This window comes from Apteryx mantelli, chromosome 6 (assembly GCF_036417845.1).
Source record: "Apteryx mantelli isolate bAptMan1 chromosome 6, bAptMan1.hap1, whole genome shotgun sequence".
Lineage (NCBI taxonomy): Eukaryota > Metazoa > Chordata > Aves > Apterygiformes > Apterygidae > Apteryx > Apteryx mantelli.
In genome coordinates, this window is record NC_089983.1 from 29,756,186 (window position 1) to 29,774,813 (window position 18,628).

General features: G+C 34.6%; 1 protein-coding gene across 1 annotated transcript in view; it reads right to left on the reverse strand.

Moving 5' to 3' along the window:
• LOC106499228 (sodium channel protein type 2 subunit alpha) overlaps positions 1 to 18,628 on the reverse strand; it is a 60,138-nt gene that overhangs the window by 4,139 nt on the left and 37,371 nt on the right. The window contains exons 18-26 of the mRNA XM_067299113.1: positions 16,592 to 16,712; positions 16,059 to 16,213; positions 14,502 to 14,675; positions 12,255 to 12,377; positions 6,026 to 6,307; positions 4,403 to 4,456; positions 3,034 to 3,171; positions 1,801 to 1,905; positions 459 to 729 (exon numbers count right to left, since the gene is read on the reverse strand). Of these exons, the coding sequence (XP_067155214.1) occupies positions 459 to 729; positions 1,801 to 1,905; positions 3,034 to 3,171; positions 4,403 to 4,456; positions 6,026 to 6,307; positions 12,255 to 12,377; positions 14,502 to 14,675; positions 16,059 to 16,213; positions 16,592 to 16,712 (1,423 nt within the window). The remainder of the gene's footprint in view (positions 1 to 458; positions 730 to 1,800; positions 1,906 to 3,033; positions 3,172 to 4,402; positions 4,457 to 6,025; positions 6,308 to 12,254; positions 12,378 to 14,501; positions 14,676 to 16,058; positions 16,214 to 16,591; positions 16,713 to 18,628) is intronic.

Sequence of the window (18,628 nt, forward strand, 5' to 3'; positions counted from 1 at the left end):
ATTAGCTCAGGTGTAAGACCTCTCCTTGGCAAATACAGCCCTGAGGTAAGCCAAGGGTTTTACACTGCTGTCTGGTGTCCTAATATGCTGCCTAGCGTGTTAGCCTAACAACAGTCCCACACAGATTTTGCTCTTGGATTTAGGCACTGTTAGTGTCAAAATCGCCTTTCATTTATTGGTTTGTTTCTGTGCTGAGGTGCTATGGAATTTCTACTGAATTCAGAACAAAGGTCTAATTTTGACTAATGGAAAAGTGAGAGTATATGAAAACTATTGATAAAATTCTCTTCCATGCTGTTCAGTTATTTTATGGATAATATGAAATCAGAAGACAGAAAAACTGAAGACAGACATTCTAGTGACAGTGCTGAACCCAAATGCAAATAGACTTTAAATTCCCAAAATAAATTTTCAGTTTCCACTGAATAAGCTCTTTCATGAAAATGAATTGCTCTTACCTACTATGGAGAGAATGACAACCACAAAATCAAAAATATTCCAGCCTATAGTAAAGTAGTAATGGCGAAGTGAAATCAATTTCAGGACACATTCTCCAGTGAAAAGTACAATAAACACCAAGTTAATCCAGTATAAAATGTTTTCCATTTCTTTGCTCTGGTCATCTGTTTCTACCATCATTGTGACCATATTAAGGCAGATAAGTATCATGATACTGATATCAAATGCTTGTTTGGTTACAAAATCAAAGACCATGCCTTGGAATTTGTTCTGTGGAAAAAAAAAAATCAGTTTGATATGCATTGGTAGAATTTCTTTTTCTAAATTGTTACAAATTAACTGAATCTTGTAGATGTACATGAAAACAATTTCATGTCTTCCAAGAAGTCCTCCATTTGTATGAATTTTTCCGTTTGTATATGTAAACACAAATCAAATAGGCATGCGATTATTGTATTTACAGGCATTGAAGGGAAGACTTGAAAACATGGTGCATTTTTTAAAGTTGCAGGGAAGACTGCCATCTCAAACCAATTCACTGTAAGCTTTTGCGAAACAGACTATTAAATGAACGTTTAACTTGGCAAACTTTGAAAAAAAAAGGGGGGGGGGGTTGCTGGCAGGCAGGCTGAAGAGTTGATAGCACTTCATTTGCCAGAAAATATATAAAGTTTTCAAGCCCAGAGTTCAGTACTCTCCATGCTACCAAAATAACCTTTAAAAAATCTATGTTCCATTTCTCAGCTATAGAGAAATTACTGAGGGCTGAACTGGCCACTGAACTGGCTCCACAAGGTTTCACAAGCAGGACTGGAACTGCAGAACTGGCATCACGTTCAGCCCCAAGCCAAGCCCTGCGCCGTGGCACGCAGGTAGCGCTGCTCAGGAGAGCAAGCCGTTGTAGGGATGTGTACAGCAGGAGAAGAGTGGGAGAGACAAGAAGGACTTTTTTTCCAGGCAATAATATAGTAAGTTGCCGTTATACAGCAGTTTCAGAGAACATTTCTTGGCTATTAAAAAAGACTGTACCCTAAGGCTTAGATGTATTTTGACAAATACACTGGCACAATTGATTGTTCTAGTTAAACCAGTGCTTTGAAAAAAATACCATGTAAAATGTCATTGTCATCAGCAGAAAGAAAATGAGAAAAACAAGGAAATGAAAGAGTCCTTCATGTTCAAGCAGACTACAAAAGACAAAAAGATTGGATTTTGAATGGATGAAGTTTGTCTTATATCACTTGTTCTTTTAGATTACAACTTAATTCAGCCTACGGCTTAGTTAAAACAGTCCAACTATTAAATAAATGTAAAAATAAGAGACAAGATTTTCATTCTTACTGCTGGTCGAGGTATAGGTTTTTGTGGTTTCTTTGAACCCAATTTTTTCATTGCATTGTAGTATTTCTTCTGTTCTTCTGTCATAAAAATGTCTTGACCTCCAAAGTAAAGCAATGAAACAAAAACTGGTTACAATCACATATCTTGCCTTAATTACTTATAACCAGAAATACGGAGCAGTAATAATTAGCACTCTTGTTCACATTCTCATCTGTAGAAAAAGTTAGGAGAGAAATAAAAATCTTGTTTTGTTGTGATTATTAGTACATGGGAAGCAGAAGGATTACTTTACACCTTCCATTCTAAATGTTTAGGATCTTTTCTGAGAGGCTCTTGAACTTGCAATTTTTGTAATGGACCTGTGATGTTCACTGGGGAGAGGAGAATTGCGGAGGATGGGAGCTTTCAGGCAAGAGAGATGCTTTTTCTTTCTTCTACTGAATTCCTTCAGTTATTCTGAGACACAAATTGATAAACTATTCCAATTCCTTTCGCTTGTTTCTCCTCTATAGTAAATTTTGGAAATTTTTCAGTATTGATAACTATGATGCCACAGGAGAACTAGAAGGGATCCAGACAATCAGATTTCACACCCTCTTCCTTTCCCAGCACTGGGGACTTAAAGTGAGAGATCCTAAAATTACTATTTGGAGTGAGTAGAAAAAAAAGCATCTCTCCATCTCAGCCAGTTTCTAAAGGAAGCACATGGATTCAGCAGCACTTCCAGTACTGTAATAACTTTTTGTGTTACCATACTTTAGTTAAGTCCTGCAGCTAAAAGACTGATATTTTGGATGCAGTGCTGACAAAATACTAACACTAAAGAGAGTACAAATAAAGATAACACAATGTAAACATTATTGGGGTTCAAAACCAGCACTGATGAGCTCTGAGTTATGAAGGCAACCTAGATAAGAATTTTTAAAGCTACATTTAGCTATTTCAATGGTTAGCCTTTTTATGATTCAGTTAAAGGCTCCAGCACCAAATCCACATCTTTACACAGATGATACTGAGTGTTTCACTATACATGGACAGATTTACACTGTCATTGTCCACCAACTTCTCATCATACCAAACTATACGGCTTTAATAATTTAATGTATGTAATATGTAAGGCACATGTTAATTTATCATAAAATATGAAAGATATATTTTTATTAATGAAATCACTGTGTGGGGGCCCAAAAGAAGCATTTAGCTTTCTTTTCTGAATAATGATGAAGTACTTATCTTTTTTTTCTGCTGGTTGAAATTGTCTATGATGACACCAATGAAAAGATTCAAGGTAAAGAATGATCCAAAGATGATAAAGATGACAAAGTAAAGATACATGTACAGGTTATCTTCATACTTAGGCTGATCCAAGACCTGCAAAAATGCATAGATACTAAGCCTTAGTTTAACTGTGAACACAGAATCAAACATCTGCGGGGTAGAATTTAGGGCTTTGTCACTCTGACCTTTGCTTCTCATGCTCAAGGTCACACATATCCCACTGTTGTGCAATCTCTGAATTTACAACCTTGACAAAGGACTCTGCTATAGAACCTGATCTTTCATTTAGAAAATGTAACTGGCCTATTTGAGTGTAGAAAAAATACTGAAGACACAATTGGTTTAAACTAGCATAGTACCATCTGTCTGAATCTATAGACGGCATGAAAAAACAGCTCTTAAAATTGTGAATTTTCCCATATATCTCCTGGGAAGGCCCTGATGTGGGCTTGTGGAGCTTTCACTGCTATGGGTGCTCAGTAAACTGCCCTGGATTTTAGTATTTGTACCATGAGTTGCCACTTTTGTATAACTTCTTCTCTTATTGTTTTATATCTCACTGCTCTGGCAGAGTTTCCCTGCAGCTGACCCTTGCTTTAACCTGAGTTTTAACTCAAAGTATGCACTGGTCAGGTTACAGCACACGTCCTCACAGCTTAATGGGCACAGGCTGTCTAAAGGGAGGCATCCAAACCATGTTTAGAGTAAAGCATACTTTCTTGGTAGAGCTAAGCACATTCATTACACTACAACAGGCCTCTCTCTGTGAGCGTAGCTAACCAAAAAAGCTAGGGGGTTATAGTTTATTCAGTTCTCTACTTAGAGCTAGAGCACAACTTGTACCCAGGGAGGAAGGGGAAGACAAAAGGGTAAGAAAATGCACAGGCCAAGTTGAGAATAGGAGCTGTGCCCTGAGGGAAGGAGCCAGGCTGCCTGCAAGGCTCAGTGAAAGTATCAACCTTAAAAAAATAATCAGTGTTACAAACAATCATCTCTAAGCTATCAGTTCCTATTTCCAAATGTAAGTAATACCTCAAGGCACATAACAACAGGAGGAAAAAAAATTTGATGGCAGTAGTGTAGTCTGCTGTGGAATTTAGGAATTTGGGTCCGACTGTACCACTGAGAACGTGGAATGCTTTGGATTGCGCCTCTGCTTTGTCGCTTGTATTTTTTCTACGGTCCCCATTTGCTCTAACTATAAAACTATAATAACTCCTTGTTCTCTCATTTTTACTGTTATTTCTGAAAGATGTTAAAATTACATTCTTGAATCTTGGAGCTCATACAGTCAAAACAAATGGAGGCAAGGGAGTATACTTACATTACGAGAATCCACAGCTGCGTACATGATATCCATCCATCCTTTAAATGTAGCCTATAAACAGAACAGTTGGGTTTATCTTATGCTTTTCCTGGAAAATGGCTCATCAGGAACACTGTTTAAGAGCTGAACACTAAATGTCTTGATGGCTCACAATAAACACCAGTATGGTACAATATTAATAGGTGATTCTTGCCTTCTATTGTATTTTTTATTCATATATAAGAATTGCAAGCAATGTCTAATATTTTACTACAGAGGACACAACATCTTTTAAGAACTTTTTATTCATTACGAGTAATACCTGATATCAAAGTTATTTTCTGTGTTACAGGAGAGTAGGTGTATTTGATGTAGACTCAATGCAGCTAAGTTGAATGCAGTTTGAATTACATATTTTCTTTTATCATAGTCTTTATAACCTTTACTGTTTATATTACTTCTGTGGAGTCATGAATTTATCCCACACTTTAAGCCATCACCAGTTCTTGGCTCAAAGGCATGACACTTTTCAACAGTTGCAGTGATACACTCTAGTTCCTGAGCAAGAGCTCAAAATTATTCACCCTTCTAGTTCACAGAAATTAACTTAACTCTAGACCAGGAATTATTATTTTTCCAGTGCCCATGACAACTAATCTGTCATAATTAATTAACACTAATTATAAATGATAAATACAGGAAGAACTAGCTTATCAATTATGATGAAGTGCTTCCCTAAAATACGCAGCCTTGTGGAGGGAAAGAAGTTAACAGAGGATATCCCAACTGGAAAGGATATATTATAACTCTAAAAATCAGAAAGATAAGGGAAATATCTGCAATTCCGAATGTACAAATTCTCAGGATTCTTAGAATCTTCAAGAAAGAAAGAAAAAGTATCTTACACGTGGCCGGCATGTTTGCATATATTGGTTTTAAGTCAGCATCTTGTGAAATATAAGGATTTCACTAATATGAGAGATAACATTTTGGAAAAGTTTTAAAAACAGGGATACAAGTGTTAATAAAAATGAATGGAATGTCCCAAAGTTAAAGCTTTGATCTCAGTTGTGGGTATCCTGAAAGCACCAAACCTTCCCATGTGCCCCAGAAGTTCACATCTTATGAACTAATCTCCTAAATAGTATTCTTTCCAGCCCCACAGGAATTCTGTACCGCTGACATTCATCTGCTCAATTTCTTTCTAGAATTCATTTTTGCCTTTTATTTGGTTTATAGGTGTATTATTTTGGCTATATACTTTTTATAATTTTCCTGATTACCAAACTTGACTTCCAGCGCAGAAGGAGCTAGTATAATCAGAGATGCAAGGCAGATATATATTTGAAGAGAAGTTCACAGATACACCTTATATATGGTAAATATCTATTTCTGCTTACCTGAAATTTCTTTACATATTGCATACATACATAAATACACACACACACACACACACACACACACACACACACACATGTGATTCTGTGTTTTTAAAACACGTACTCCACATTTCTGTGTAAGGATTTTTATAAGCATAATTGCAAGTCAGAAAGTGGTCTAATCTAAATGATTTCTTAAAGAAATTACTTTTGACTGTTACAATTAAACAACAGAAATACAGAAACAGAAACAGTGACTTACTACTTGAAGCAGTGACAGATAGCCAAGGCCTACGTTATCAAAGTTAACCTTCACATTCTTCCATCGAGCAGTTTCATTGTTTTTTATGAGCTCCTCACACTGGCTATAGTTGTTGATTTGGCTGATATCAAATCTCTCATCAGTTGTAGTGTTAACACAGTAGTAAAATTTTCCAGCAAATAAATTTACTCCCATGATACTGAAGATCAGCCAGAATATAAGGCAAACGAGAAGCACATTCATAATGGATGGAATTGCTCCTAGGAGGGCATTCACAACCACCTAGTGTACAATGAAACCAAGGAGACACAGTGTAAGAACACAGGCACCAGTATCTTACAGATGCTTTATCAGCTTTAAATATAACACTCTATTTTAATTCTAACATCTGTATTACGCTTTTTGAATTGTTGGGAGTAACAAGTAAGAAAAGAGGTACAGAAGAAAGATAAAATGTCAACATAATATGAAGGAAAAACATAATAGCAAATGGTAACTTTAAAGAATGAAAAAAAAAACAAATAGGTAAAGAGAATTCTGAGAAAAACAGAAAAACAGCATTATTTAATTCTTTTTAGACAATTTACTTAATGCAAGTCTGCAAAACCATATCTGTATTTTTATGTATTCTTCTAATAACTGATTGCATCAAACACAACAAACTTGTTTCTACTATATGTTTACTGGAGAAACAGTCCAAATCAGTATTACTGAGCAAATTTTTACTTGAAAGTGATTTTGAAACCTCTTTTAAATAAAAGAAAATTAAGGGATGTGTGCATGTTGATTTGGATGGTTATATACAAAAACAGAAAAGCAGACATATATTCAAACCAGGAAATTGGCTAAGCATCCAAACACATAAAAGCTGGTAGTGTTCAGACAAGTGGCAAATAAGACTCCAAGAACAAAGAGACTCGATTTAATTTCCAAATTATTTGGGGGAAAATCAGACCTCAGGAAAGAAAAATGCAGAATGTGTTAATGTATGATGAATGATGATTAAAAACATGCCAGAATCAAATAAAAAAGTAAAGAAAAGGCAGTTGGGGAGAAAGTAGGTCCATTATGAATGAGAATGATTTATTTAATGATGAAATTGATGAACTGCAAGAAAGTTAACTCCTATTTTAAATCTGTTTGTAAATAACTCTAATATTATACACTTTAATAACTATGGATCACCAATGCCAGTTTTGCAAAAACAATTGAATCATATCCTTATAACCTAATGAAGATTTTGTTTTAAAAATGCAGGACATTAGGCATTACATAGATGTGATTATTTATAATTCATTTAGTTTATATGATGTAAGTATTACAACAGATCTTTTAGCACACTATCTTATCTGTTTCTATTTGAAATATAAATATATAGCTTAAGCCTGTAAAACATTTTGGCATTAAGCTTATATCTACAATTAATAGGCTCCATAGATTCAATTACTTGTTAAACTAGTCATCCAGGTAGATCATCTCTCATTCATTGGCATTTTATACAATAGAAAAAAAAACTTTGAATGTTAGAGTAGATGATGAACACCACCACCATGAAGGAAAGGAGAAATACTTCTTGAACTTTCATGGATCCATTCCTGTCAAAACAATACCTTTTTGGGGTGCTGCATACTTTGGACAATATTCGAGATCTCACATGTCTTCAATGAAATTATGTTAAATTTAGGAGTTGGACCAGATGAGGTTCCTTTCAACATAAATTGCTCTATGACTCTCTAAATGCATAGAATGGTGGACGAACTTTCTCCATACTTCAGTGCAGATTTGTTTTTTTGCCCAAATGTCTTTAAATCAGACATTTATATGTCATAATCAGAAAAAAAATCACATATTGTAAAAAAATGTTGATTTTTAATAGGGAAATTTAAAAACTCTAAGTAGTTTGTTAATCATACTAAAAATCTCTAGCGATACCTATTATAGATCAATAAGCAAAAATAATACAGCATTTTATTGCTCATCAGCAGGGCAGAGAGGATTCCCTCACTAATGGGTAAATCCTGAGTATTTCTGCAGTGCTGTTTTATGTTGACCAATCTGTACTCTCACCTTTGTCAATGACATGACTGTGGAAGGCCACGGATAGAGGAATAGTTTGACCGAAACAAATTATGAGTTTAATATGAATGTTGAAATAATTTAAAAGTGAAATCTATGAATCCACTGATTTTAGTGGGAAACTTGAATAGAAGTAATAAATGGATACAGAATTTTTTTGCGAACATCTACGTATTCTGGAATATTTTTGAAAAAAGGTAGTATTTAAGAAAACATTTTTACTTAAGCTTATCTTGATTCTTCTACTTAAAAATATAACTAGATTTCTAAAATGTAGTAGTATCATCCATCAGAACTAATTATTGAGATACAAAGGGATAGTTATTGAAGTGAAGATATTTTTCCTCAAGCTTTCAGTCTCATTACACCCGAGAAGTCTCTTTCTCTTACAGCTGCAGGTCCAGTCATGTTATTCTTTCCATAATTGCTGCATTTCTACAGCTGACCTATTTTTCCTCTTTTTAGTCTAAGTCCTGAAGCTATAACAAGACCAGCTTGTCATATGAATCATTTGAAGACAGAACATCAAGGAAAACAGTGATCTAGACACCTCCTGGCTTCCACTGGTGGTAGGGCTTAGAGAAGAGAGGGCAAGGCCTGACTGCAACATATAGCTAGTGAAAGTGGGGACAGTATTAGAAAGAGATTAAAGAGTGCCTTTACTGGTTAGGAAAAGATAGCATGGGACTAGTACCATACAGGAGTAAGTGATGCTGGTTGGGAGAGAGCATAGCCGGATCATGTCTCAGCATAATTCTTAATTATACTCCCACAGGCTACTTTCATGTAGTCCCAACTGCAAATTCAAGTGTACTTCCCCTAGCAATAGTAGTGGTGAGAAGATGCAGGGGAAACATCACATGCTTTCCATTGGGGGAAGGTTTTCTATGAATTATGAGTTCAGGGTGGGGGGGGGGAAGGGGGGCAGGGAGGGAGCAACAAATCCAGATTTTAAGGAATAGTATGGCAGACTAAAAATTTAAAATGTGTGGAATGGAATTTCTTGCACATATATGAGAAGTATAATACTCACTGGAAGTAATTATAAGTGCCCATGCAAATAGTAAACTATACTACATTGTCATATTTTCAGTTTATAGATTTTAAACAGCAAAAAGATTATGTTATGAACTGGTATCTTGAATTTCCATATATCAGGCCTTAGAATTTCCTGGTACTAATTTCCTCACCACCTTGGGCTACTGTATCTTTAAATACATTAAGCCTGAAATTGATGACTTTAAATAATGCAAAATTCATTATATCCATAGAAAAGTTATTCAAATGGTTAATCGCTTAACTAATAGAAATCTGCATCTCTCACACAGAATGAAGTTATCTAACTTCACCTACTGCTTCCTATTATGTCTTTTGCTAAAGTCAGAACTCTCTAGGTGTTTTACAAAGAGATACAGTTAGTAGGTCAGGATCAAATCTCTAGGTAAAGTTTACACCCGCATGAAAGTTACGGGATTCAAAACTGCCTGTAAATCTTCATGATAGGAAGTGATTTTTTTTTCTCCTTACCACATTAAATTGCCACTTAAGCAATGTACTGCACATATAAAATCTGTAATATTTTGTATTCAGTTTTTTTGCTCATCACTCTTGTTAAAAAAAAAATGGGGGGGGATAATGTGCTTTTTACCCAGGTATTATTGAAGTTTTACATGGGTCTTATGTCTGATGTAAGCAACCTAAAGTTTCAAATTTGCTTCAGCATGGTTCCGGAGGAATTTTTTTAAATCAAGAAGAGGTGTATGCTTAGGCAGTCTAAACATGGGAAACATTTTGACAAAGCTTGCTAAGAAGATTTATGAAAACTTTACTTTCTCTTTATCTGTAAAAACAAGTACGTCACATCAGAAGAGAAAATATGTGCAGCTTCGTAGAACACCGAATGGTTACAGGGCTGTCAGACATGATCTGAATATGCAAACTTTGTCATAGACAGCTCCAGACTTTTTAACTTTCCCAAAAAAGCTGTAGGAAAAAGAGTGTTCTATTGAAGAAACTAGGAGAATTCATATTCTGACAAAGCATTCAGAATCTCTCAAAGATGGTGAAGTGGTGTGCAGACTGATTTTCAGATAGAAAAAGTCCAAGGAATATGAAGTTCTGTTACATAGTGGGGTATAAATATACTACCTTTACCTATGAAGAAGGGCACATGACTTTTTAAAGAGATCTCCACAGTTATGGTGATGCAGAGCTATGAAACAGATTTTGTTTGAAAAATATTTTGATAAAATTTTAACAGACCTTTCCTGTAGCTATTCAGCAAGAAAAAGAGCAGTAATCAATCTAAACATGCAAACCAATCTCACTTAGTTTAGAGATAACTCTTGGATAAAGACAATTAGTAAAAAGGACTTTGATTGCTAACTTTAGTAAAATTTGTTAAATGGTGACTGAAACCTTTCTATTGAAATTATTTTTATGGAAATCGGGGGGGAGGTTGACTGAAATACATTTTTCAAAATTGAAAGGGTCTGCTTTCTGGAGAAAATTGAGATTTGGTAGTAGAAAACATACTCAAAAAGCAAGCTTAATAATTTGAAGGAAAAAAAAGCTTAATAATTTGAGCCAAAAAGGGTTTTCTTGGCTATCATCCAAAAGTTTGGTTACAGAAATATTTTCATGGATTGAGTATTTCATAGTCTCAGCCTTCTCTATGGCCCTGTTCCCCAGCTGGACTATAATTCACTTAGCTATTGCTCCATAGTTGTTAAGAAGAGATGTGGTAGTGTACCACAGGAAATGCAGGGTAGCTTGGCAGCCCATGAAGACAGGGCCCACGAGACCCTAAGATTTCTTGGAGGCAAGGAAGTGGTATTTTCTATTTAAATTGTTTGGTTTTCATCAAAGCGTGTTTCTTTTTCGGTTGAAGTCTATTAATTTCCATACACACAGAACATTGCATTTCCTCCAGAAGCTCACCAAATAGTCATAAGTAGTTAACTTATAAGTTTACTAATAAGCTTGTAACCTGGGCTGCCAAAGGGCAGTGATTCCAGCAGGGAGCTCACACATGGATCCTTTTTAATTATAGCAATAGCTTTTCAGCTCAAGTGCATCTGCTGATTAGCTCTATGGCAATATGCCCCAGGCAGACAGATGGACTCTGAAGGCTTAAGTCAGTCCTTGATGTGGTTGGAGCTAGAAATATCTACCACCCCCAGTTGTTGACTACTGACCCTAAGAGAAATGTTTCTAGAGCTTTCATGTCATGGATTATGTAAAGTCTTTGTCCATGTCAGCGCACTAAAGAAGTGATTTAAACTAATCAGTCTGACTTTGCATTGAAGTAGACTGAGCGCCCAGCTGGGCAATTCAGGGTTTCAGATGTGGAAACCGATAGGGTGATGACAAACAGCTAGGGACAGTAACTTCTCAAATCTATCCAACTCTGTCAGCAAAAAGTCTTCTGATATGTTTTCAGGCCACTTAGTGCTCTATAGATTAAAATCAACATTTTAAAATCAATATGGAAAGCAGTATGCAGCCAATTTAAGCCAGAAGTCATAAAATAAAATACCAGCTGCATCTCTGATATACTAGAAACGTTGTCTCAAATAGACTGCAATAGTCATCTAATCTGAAAGACAGAAAGCATTTAAACACTGCCAATTTACTTATTAACATATGAGTTCATAACAAACCCTTTAAATTGCAAAAAAAACTGCCAAATAATATTAATAGAATAATATATTAATAGATTTTTGAAAGACTATGCATTTTATATTTATATGAAATACACATTATGCATATATGTGTGTGTATATGTGCACACACTTGTATGAGGAAGTACTGTTTTTTTAAACTGTTCTATCTATAGCAGGATTTAATTATATGGGATAAATTCAGTTTTGTATTAACATAGCATAGATCCATGCAGTTGATAATTCCTTGGGCCTTCCAGGAAAACATGAAATTGGCTGAAAAGCCAAGGAACCTAAATAACTGTAACAATGTGTGCAGTAACACATGCATTCATATAAGCAGAGGAAGCCTTTTGCTTATACATGAGTGATAAATGTAAAATATATAGGATGACAGTGGAGCATTTCTGCATGGATTTGTCATTAATTATTCTGCATGCATTTTTACTGTGTATGCATGCATTATTTCAGATTCTTTCATTTTGTCTTACCCTCATCCCTTCAAATCGCGACAAGGCTCTTAGAGGTCTCAAAGCTCTTAGTGTCCTAAGGGATTTAATGGCACCAAGTTCTGAGTAGCCCAAGGCATTAGCTGTTAAGCTAACCAAAGAGACCTACACAAAAACAGAAAGGCAATATTGCTCATTCATCTTGTATATCCATATGCATATGGTGGGAATGATGTGTACCCTGAACTTCTCAAGAAGATTCAAGGCTGGACCTCTTTCTCCAGGAATCCTTCTACAATGCAGAAAGATCTTTTAAGTCAGACAAAGTAGAACAAAAGTATATTGTAGGTACCTGTTGATGAAATCATGTTGGCAGAATGGTATAAAAATATCTCCAAAATTCACATAAAGCAGTCATCATTTGGTGTATTTAAAGAAAAAATGAAGTCTCATGCAAAAAGAAAACTTCCAAAAGTTGGGTGAATTGGAATGGTCAGTTTAGGACAGGACTTTCCCTGGTACCTTCAGAACTTGATAAGAATGTCAAAGCTCTCAAAATCCACACTCAGACCTGATCTTTAGTCAAATGTAACTTTCTGCTGTCTATAAAATCTTATTCAACAGCCATAGCTACCAGTGCTCTTCAAATTTAACCAGACTAATCAAGACTGATAAACAATTTTTTTGTTAGACAATAGCAGGAGCTTCATTGTTAGGCATATTCACACTTCATTACATTCCCTGTGACTCCTTTAACCACTTCATTAATTCTGGCTTGTACAACGCTGGTCTGGTCTGCAGGCAGATGAGAAAATATACTAGAATAGCTGTAAAATAAATAATACAATTATCTTTCATCAGTAATCCTTAGAAATGTATTTATAGTAAACCATTGGGAAGGAGTGGCCCTAGTAAAAAAAAAAATTAACATCTTCCATTACCCAGCATTTAATGCCCTTCCCTTCCAACCTTCCTGTTCTCTCTTATTTCTCTCACTTCCAAATTAATCTTTCTGCTTGGTTATCTCTCCCCTGGCTAAACACTAAAAAAAGAAAAAGTACTTCAGAGATTAACTTTTTTCCATGAAAAAATCCATTAGAATAAGGTTGCCATGAAAAACTAAGAAAGTTTTTCATAAAGTTCACAGAAGTAACTAAACCACAGACTATCAAATAAGAAGTATTTGTTAAAAATACAATAAACATACAATGAAAGTATGAAGTATTATTCATCGTGTCTCTGTAAACTCACTGATCATGATGAATTATGCAATCTCATTACTGAGCCAGTAACTTCAGCAGGGTACAGACTCAACCAGAGAATACTAGGTGTGCATATAGCCACTTTTTACCACAGAATCAGCAGTGCTGGTGTGGATATAAAAGTTGTTATGTTTTCCAAGCTCTGTGTAGTAAAGACTTCATAGTCTATCATATCACTGCATTCTGAGAGAGACGAATAATGTATCATGATTTCTACAGAATCCTGCTGCTAATCACGACGAGTGAACATGAGTGAATTCAATGAGTTAATCCAAGACACATCCTTACCTTGCATTCCACGTGAATTACATAGGCAGAACTGAAAGGTGCCCTATTAGTACATACAGATGTAGTCAGGCTATCGGGGATGGAAGGGAAATGAATGTCTGCTATACAGTTAAAGATCTGTAGACTTCCATTTTTGCTACCCAAAACTGTGAGCAGGTAGGCTTGAAGTTATGCCACTCCTCTCCTTGATGGGGAAGCCTTTTGAAAGTGATTTGAGTACCCCGTTCTAAGGGTGCTCCTCTACAGTGCTCCAAGTGCTTCTTTAAGGTCCCCATGTGATGCAGTGAAAACTCCCAGAGTACTGCGTAGTACAACAGAACTGAGAGTTCCTTGCAGCATTTTCCTTTCTGATTACACTGACTAAGTGATAGGACATTTACAGTAATTGATTAAAATGTTACAAAACCTTAAAAGAAATTGCCTTGAAATATTCAAATTCCATATGCAGTAAAAACTAAAGAAGATGAACAGCATCCTTTCCATACAGCAAAAAAAAAAAAAAAAATTAAAAGGCATCATTTAAATTAAGCATTAAAGCATCGTAAAACTACAGAATATCAGCAAAACACCTCTATAATAATATCTATGTAATTTTTCTCTTCGAAGGAGAATTATAAACTGTATCACAATAACAGTTTTAAAACAGAGTTCCCATTGGATAGAACAGAAAGTTTACCTTAAAAACAAAATATTCTGATTCTTACAGCCTGTAGTACAGGATATGAAAAAGAATACATACATCAACAATCAGGAAGTCCAGCCAGCACCACGCATTAGTGAAATAGGTTTGAAAGCCATAAGCCACCCATTTTAAAAGCATTTCCAGAATGAAGATGTAAGTGAAAACTTTGTCAGCATATTCCAGCATGGTCTTGATAGTTTTACGTTGTTCTATGTATATATCTTCAAATGCCTGTGAAAAAAAGATTTTCAAAGATATAATTAAATGGCTTCACAATTTGCAATAGAGGATAGAATAGCCAAGAAAGAATTTGAATTGGAAAGATACAGGTGATATAAGCTATATATCCTTCCCTCAAGCATAACTTTCTCTTTCACTCCAAACTGTATTATTTTTTTCAGAATGCCAAGTCTAAATACAATATTGTATTTCTCTTGGCTGAGCTGAATGGTGATCCATGAAACTCACTGTAATACAGTTCTCCAGATCACATTTTCTCTCATTTTCATGAATAGCAATTCTTATTGACATAAGGATTTCCTCTGTGGTAGCTACAACTTTATAGCAAAATGATATTAGGGATTTAATACTGGCTCTTGTGATACAGAATTTTTGAGAAAATAATAATTGAAATCAAACTATACAGAGTAACCCACAAAGCAATCCAGAATAGAAATTAATAACTCTCCCTTCAAAAGGAATTGTCTGCATTGACAGAGAATCACCATGCATTCAATTCCAAGTGTAGCAAGTATCGTATAATCTGCTCCTGCTACGAAGTACTAATTACTTCAGTACTTACTCAACACACCTGATTTAACATCAAGTTGGTAAAATGTGATATTGGTAAAAAAAAAAATTTTAACTTTTAATATATAGTTTCATATATAATATATAATAATAATCTGTAGTATAATAATAATTATTATCGCATACATTATGCAATATATAATATATTTTATAATAATTATGTATAATATATAACAATATATTATATAATTCATAGCTTATGATTTTTAAATATTTTTTTTGTAAAATTTGGTAAATAATTGAATCACTTTTGCACCTTACATCTCAGTTTGACAGTTCAGGTTGCTGGTGATACATTCCTAGCTCAGCTGTGGCTTATTATAATATATAATAAGAATATTATATATAATATATATATTATATAATATATATATTATATATTATATATTATACATTATATATTATATATATTATTATATATATATATATAGATATTATATATATAATATATAATCAGAAAAAAGCTAACAAATCATATTGTATTTCTGACTGAGGAAAACAAAAAAAAATTTACTAGCATGTAAAAGGAATGTGAAGGCATGTTAATACCAGTCTGATACAACTAAGTTCTTACTTCCATGAACAATAGGTATTTTGACCTTTCCGCACACATTTCTTTCATAGCCTGTGAGAAAACGTACATATCATACAATACATGCTAAATGCTTGTTGATATATTTCAATATTAGAATATAAAAGAATTGGCTACTAAGTTCTGACATGTCTTCTGTAGCTATACAATTAACTGTAATTCTAAAAGCTTGCTGCTTAAAATATTGCACAACTGTTCCACACTGAATTTACCAGGGCACCACTGCTGAGCAGAATCATGAAGACAATGAAGGTCTCAAACCAGTTGTGTTCCACAATCTTGTAGCAGGTTTTCCTAAGGTTCCACCAGATTTTCCCCTTCCCATCTTCTACACTGACTTGACAGCACTTGAATCTCCGCACACAGCCTGGGAAGTGTGATATTAAGTTGTGAGATGTCAGAGCAAGGCAAATATTTATTAGGAATCACAAATGAACAGAAGTCATCTGGCTAATTTCAGTATTACTGCAATAGGTGCTTGTAAATAAGTATCTTCCTGAGTATCTGAGGGTTTTAGTTTCAATATTTGAAGTGAAAGTTTTGTACCTCTTATAATACCAACCAAAGACAGACAGAGCTCCAGAACAGTATATAAGTGGCAGCACCTCTGAAGAAGATACTAATACAAAAAGAAGATATAACCGTAATTACAAAACTACCTCTTAAGTCTGACTGAGAGTAGAACCCAGCCCAAAAAGCAACATAGTTAGGTCTAATCACCTTGGGCATATTTTGCTTCACTTACCTTCTGTAAAACAAGCCTCTGGCTCCAGAGCTTCTTCAGGTTCTACTTCTGGCTGTTCCCCTTCTGGAGGGAGTCCAACATCAACTGTGCTGCCTTCCGAAGAACTGGATGCATTTAATTTCTGTGAATTAAACCCCACATATATTTTTTTTAATTTTTATTTATTTTGAATTGATGTTAATGTTTGAAATGCATACCAAAATATTTTGCATGTATTCCATGCTCTAACATTAAAAGAAGAATTTTTTATCTACAATATATATTGCAAATTGCTCTACTACAGGTGAGGTCACAAGATTAGAAACTACACCATGTATATTTTCCCTATTGAAAATACTCTGATATTTTCATACAAGGAATTGCTGAAATGATTACACTACTATTCTGAGCCACATGTAAGAATTCTGAAATGAAATTTCAGTAAGTTTAGAAATGGATGCCTTCCATGCTTTATACTGTTTAGTTATTCCAATCATGTGGCTGCATTTTAGATTACACTTCAGATAGCAATGTTAATACAAATAATTTTTCCAACATCATGACCAAACCAACAGCAAGCTGCACAGATGTATTTTCATGTCTCAAATACATGTTATTCTATCAAGTCTGCAAAACCTAAAAAGTTTGAATATAAACTTTTCACTGTCATTGACATGAAAACACATATTACCAGCCATATAGGATATTTTAAATCTATTTATTTCCAAAAGAGCGGCACATTACTTTTAGAGCAGTAGCTGTTATTTTGCATTCTCACTTGCCAATGCATTTTCTGAATTTATTGTGCAATTTGAAACTACTTATTACTCTGCTACAGTACACATACATGTCAAATAAATAGCCAAAAATCCTTTTTTTCAGAGGGCTGAAGTGAAAACAAATGCTTTAAAAACAATACTGCACCAATGAATCATACTGATAACATAAGCCAGATCTTCAAAATGATTCTTTTACACCCTCATGTTATGCTGACAACAGACAAATATGAGTACTATAATAAGTAAAAGCAGTTCTATCACAGCATTCTATGACTCTTCTAATGTTATCACTATGTGGAGTATAACATCAGTAAAATGGCTGCATTGATAAGTAGCTAATTTTATAAAGGGAATGATGTAAGCAGATTTAAAACACAGTTTATGGGGAATTAACTTTAGACAGAGGGATATTCCATGATAACATTAAAGATGTATCTTTGCTGACGCTTAAAACTTAAGTTAGAGGCATTATTCCTTTGAAACATGCTCAAGAAGCCCCAATTTCTATAAAGTTTTTTTTTAAAGGAAATGTAAATAATACTAGTATGTGCATTCAGAAAGTACTGGAAGCCTTTGATATCATTTTACATTGCAAACAACATTCAGTATGTTCTTCAAACACAGAGAAAATTAATTTCTCCCCACTCTGATTTTATCAAGTCATACTGACAATCTACTGTGTTGTGATTTTGACATAGGTTTAACTTTGATTTCTGTGTACCACAGTGGTCTGTAGCCCACATTTTAGAGGAAGACCATATGAACAGAAACATTTAGTGTATGCATTATTGTATGCATGTAATTTCAATGATATCTGCAAACCCATTTCCTGTTTCTTTTAAAATCCCAGTTTACACATTCACGTGTCATGTTTGTGCATGACCTTTAGCATCTATGAGGTTAGGTTCAATTTACACACATGGATGCACTCTTTTCTGAAGACTAGCATTTCCAAATTTCTCATTGCAACATATTCAAAATTATAGATGATGCATGGCAGTTTGGCCATTGTGGAATACTGCCTCTAAAACGGTGAAACTGGAAAGTATGGGATAAATTCTGCAGTCCTCAAGTAAGGACCACAGTGTTAAAACATCAGTGAATGTCCATCATCCATTTGAGGAAAGGCCAGAAATTCCATAAAGCCAAGGTATATTCCAAGGAATTTTATGCATGGCATTTAAATTATCTTGTATCAATACAATACAAAAAAATCACTTTTAAACTGAGAAGTGACTATCTGTATTCCTTAGAGTTTTATTAAAATGTTGCTTTCATC